This window comes from Volvox carteri (genome assembly GCF_000143455.1).
Source record: "Volvox carteri f. nagariensis unplaced genomic scaffold VOLCAscaffold_28, whole genome shotgun sequence".
NCBI lineage: Eukaryota > Viridiplantae > Chlorophyta > Chlorophyceae > Chlamydomonadales > Volvocaceae > Volvox > Volvox carteri.
The window spans coordinates 1,448,220-1,452,111 of record NW_003307571.1 but is presented as its reverse complement, the minus strand read 5'-3'; the positions used below and the strand labels follow the sequence as shown (position 1 = coordinate 1,452,111).

General features: G+C 50.6%; 1 protein-coding gene across 1 annotated transcript in view; it reads right to left on the bottom strand.

Annotated features, from left to right (window-relative positions):
* Positions 1-3,095: 3,095 nt before the first annotated feature.
* VOLCADRAFT_105447 (uncharacterized protein) overlaps positions 3,096-3,892 on the bottom strand; it is a gene marked incomplete at its 5' end in the record, with an annotated part of 2,403 nt that continues 1,606 nt past the window's right edge. The window contains one exon of the mRNA XM_002952185.1: positions 3,096-3,844. Within this exon, the coding sequence (XP_002952231.1) occupies positions 3,668-3,844 (177 nt within the window). The 3' untranslated portion in view covers positions 3,096-3,667. The remainder of the gene's footprint in view (positions 3,845-3,892) is intronic.

The following is a 3,892-nucleotide window of genomic DNA, read 5'->3' as shown; positions in this document are numbered from 1 at the left end:
GCCAAAACCCCGCCTGAAACCCGCTTGGCATGGGTGCCGCAGGTCCAGTATTTCCCCAGCACGTACCAGGCGGTTAAGGATCACTGACGCATAGCATTTCGCAAGTGCTCCTCCAACTGCAATGCCCCGATAATTTCCTGCCACCAACGGGTCACCCTTCTTCAAAATTGGGGATACCACCGTTTTGGTAAACTGCTGTGGAAAATCACCAGTTGCCCTGATGTGCTCTAACAAAACGTGCAGCACTGGGACGATACAGTTCACCTCCGTTCCCTGCCTGCCCTGCTCATCCACCCGTGGGAGGCGTGCATAACGGTAACATTCCGATGGTACGGCCTCGAGCCCATGAGCCTTTCCGTTTGGTAACCTACCGACAGCACGCGCTACCTCCTCCAAGGTGAAAGGCTCATCCAGGATGCTAGCTGCCCGTGCTCTCCTGTCCATGACAGTCCGACATGCTTGGCAAGCACCCTCTCCCAAAGGGGCCCCAAAAAAGGAGATATAGTTAAGGAGTCGGTGCGCACCTTCAACACCCGTCTCCCCAACTCCTGCGTTTAACAAGGTGGCAAAATGATCCCGAAATACATGCAAGTCGTCAATTGCGCAACGCTCCTTGAGTTGCCCTCCCAAGGCCCGCCATAGTGCGCGCTGATTGTGCCTGCACCTAACCACGAACTCACGCATTCTCTCTGTATCATATGCTGCTCGGGCATGACGTTTGGCACGGTTCATTGCGTTACGTGCCTTGCAGAACGCTTCCCACAAGGGGCCTGTTTTATTCTCGACCCTGCCAGGGCCAAGACGCACCCTGCAAGCAAGCATGTGTTGCCGGGCGCTTTGGCATTCCTCATTCCACCATAATGCACCACCCCCCGCTTGCATACCCTCAGGCCTGCGACCCGCAAATACTCGAATCAGCACCTTCCGCAGGAGGGTACTAATGCGCTCCACCGACTCCGTGCTGTTGCAGGCCCCATTCGATAGGTCCGTGATCACCCCATTTAGTGCATGCATGACCTGGGATCCATCAGTGAACAGAGCAGCATAGTCACGGTAACAGGAAATCTCAAACACTGCTCGCTTCTTTTGGCAGCACCCTTTGGCACTCGTCCTAGTTCCTCCTACAGCTAGACCAAGCACTAGCGTCATTGGACGGTGGTCAGTCGGGAACCAACCATCTGGCGCGAGCAGCTTGCCCACTCGCATCCAATAGGCATGACGGAGAACACCGGCCGAACCTACAAAAAGATCGATCATGCTCCCACCTGCTTCACCCTTGGGGAAGGTCAGACGACCCTCTAAATCCCCGGAAATACGGCCATTTAATACCAGCAGCCCTTGTGATCGGCACAGGGCGCCCAACTGGTGCCCAGCGAAATTGCAGACGAGGTCTTCACTCCTACGTCCGGGCACGTCTACGTAGCCCTGAGGGCCCGCGTCCCCCGGCAAGCCCATGAACTCCTGCAGTGCCGTCAGTTGGTCTAAATCTGGAACATCACTAACGTACCCGGGCAGGTCAGCAGGCGAGGACCGGTGCTTTGTATGCTGTGCACTAGATAGACGGGCATTTAGATCACCGGCAAGCATCACATCCTCCCCCGGCTGCCGGAGCTCAGAAATATCTTGTTGGACTCTCACGAAAGCAGCTTCTGCTGCTGCTGCTCGCTGTGCATTAGTTGCACCTCCGGCTGGGTACACTCTGGAAGTTTCAGGTGCAAGGTAACAGGCCCCCACCAGGAGGCTGTTTCCTGACAGAAGGTTGACACGTATCCACAGGACCTCACAGCCTGCAAGACTGTTGTTTTTCCGGACAATGGTAACCCCATGGGAGACGGTATCACGCACGTAGAGAGCAACCCCGCCATAGTCAGCGCGTATGGCATCTCCTGACCTCTGCACCCGCATCAGGCGGAAACCTTCAAGGGACACGTCACTCTCTGGCACTGCATCCGTTAGGTGTGCTTCGGTAACAATGATGAGATCATGACTAGTCACAAAAGACTTAATTCCGGCACGGTCAAGCTTAAAAACTCCTGCCTCCAACAACCCATGGACATTCCACAACAAAACCTTCAACCCTGTAACATGTACATTTACAGAAATGTACTAAAAGGAATTCACGAAGTGCGCAGCAAATAAGATGAGTAGCCTATAGGCCCATGTCCATAGTCCAGGGCAACGGAGGGGGTTACCCTGGGGCCGTGTCACCCCTCCTGCTGGGTAGGAACTTACAAGGGGGTTACCAATGGGCTACGGGGGGTTGAAGGTGGGTAACCGATGGGTAACCTATGGGTTACCGACCCAATCAGTGCCTTAGGGACGTACTCTACATAACTACATATATACACTGCGTGTGTAATTGCATGCATGTACGTATGTGCACCTGTGTGTGTTGGACGCATGACTGTTAAAGATACGGTCCATAATTTATTAAAAATTCTGATCCCGAATCTGTAAGAGAAGCAGGAAGTTCCAGTGAAGGATTTTTGTGAAGCTGGAGAAAATGGGTATTTGAACTAGAGAATTCCGTAATGTTCGCGAAATTGCAGTTAGTTGGTAGAAGAAAAAAGGGCCTTATAAGAGGTTTTGAAACTCGGAGTTGCTACGGCTTTCATGGGATATGTTTTACCTTGGGGACAGATGAGCTATTGGGGAGCAACGGTGATCACTAACCTGTTCTCTGCTATACCGCTTATCGGTGAAAGTATTGTTACATGGCTATGGGCTGCAGCTGGATTTTCAGTTGCTTACCCAACCTTAAACCGGTTTTATTCACTGCAGCCAGCTTTGGACTCTCTCTTGTTATTGTATCTATATATTTTGCTGAAGCTGAGAAAATTATCTCCAATGCAAAAAGCTTATAACAATTTGGAGATGCATTATGATCTTGCAGTAAAATATTGTAGACACTGATTCAAGAGTTGATTTCAAATAGTGGTGAGATTTTTCAATCGATAAAAATTGGTGATAACACTATTATACTGTAAAAGACGATTTTAAAATTGGGCAGCTACAAGATACTGACTTAGAATCTTGGTTTTAGCTGTTCTATATGTTTAGCTTTTAACTTGAATTCTTCAAGAAATCGTTGAAGTATGTAATGTAATGTAATGATACAGAGTGGGAGGCTTCTGGGCCGCTTTATCACATTGTCAGTTCTAGGATTTATCACCTTATAGCACCATCCACCACTACCACACTGTACTACGCCATACGAACTGGATGGCGGATCCAGCCTTCAAGGACCCCTCCTCATCCATTCACCCGAACAACCGAAGAGACAGAGGGTCCGGCAATCGCCACCAATCCAGCGTGCGAATCTGGTCCATCAACTGTAACCTCAACTCCACATCTCAGCAGCTAGCCATAATCTCGCGCTCCTGACTAATTCGGGGGTCTCCCCAGGAAAAAACATCTTATAACAGCAAAAACAGCCACCCAGACAGATGCATAAACACACATATATCTATAGTGATTAGGTCTGCAAGTTTGGCCATTTGAATGGAATCGGAGCAACAAGCCAGGTTTTCAACTTGGCATGCAAATGCACCTGCTTAGGTGGGGCTGCCCCACCAACTACAAAAACGCACATAGATTGGGGAAGCACAACAGTGCCTCGTCCAGCAGCTGAGTATTTGTGGGAAGGTGGCTTTATACACCATCTCCATTACTGGCCATGCTGCTGCTGCTTTTGCAGCTGCCTTTTGAGGGCCTCAATCTCCTGCTCCGCTACCTCCAGCTTCTGCTTCAGGTCCTCCAGCTTCTGCTCCGCTACCTCCAGCGTCTTCTTCTCTGCCTCAATCTCCTGCTCCGCTACCTCCAGCTTCTGCTTCAGGTCCTCCACCTTTCGACTTGAAACCAGGTCTGTGATTACAGGATTCGCCCACTTGTC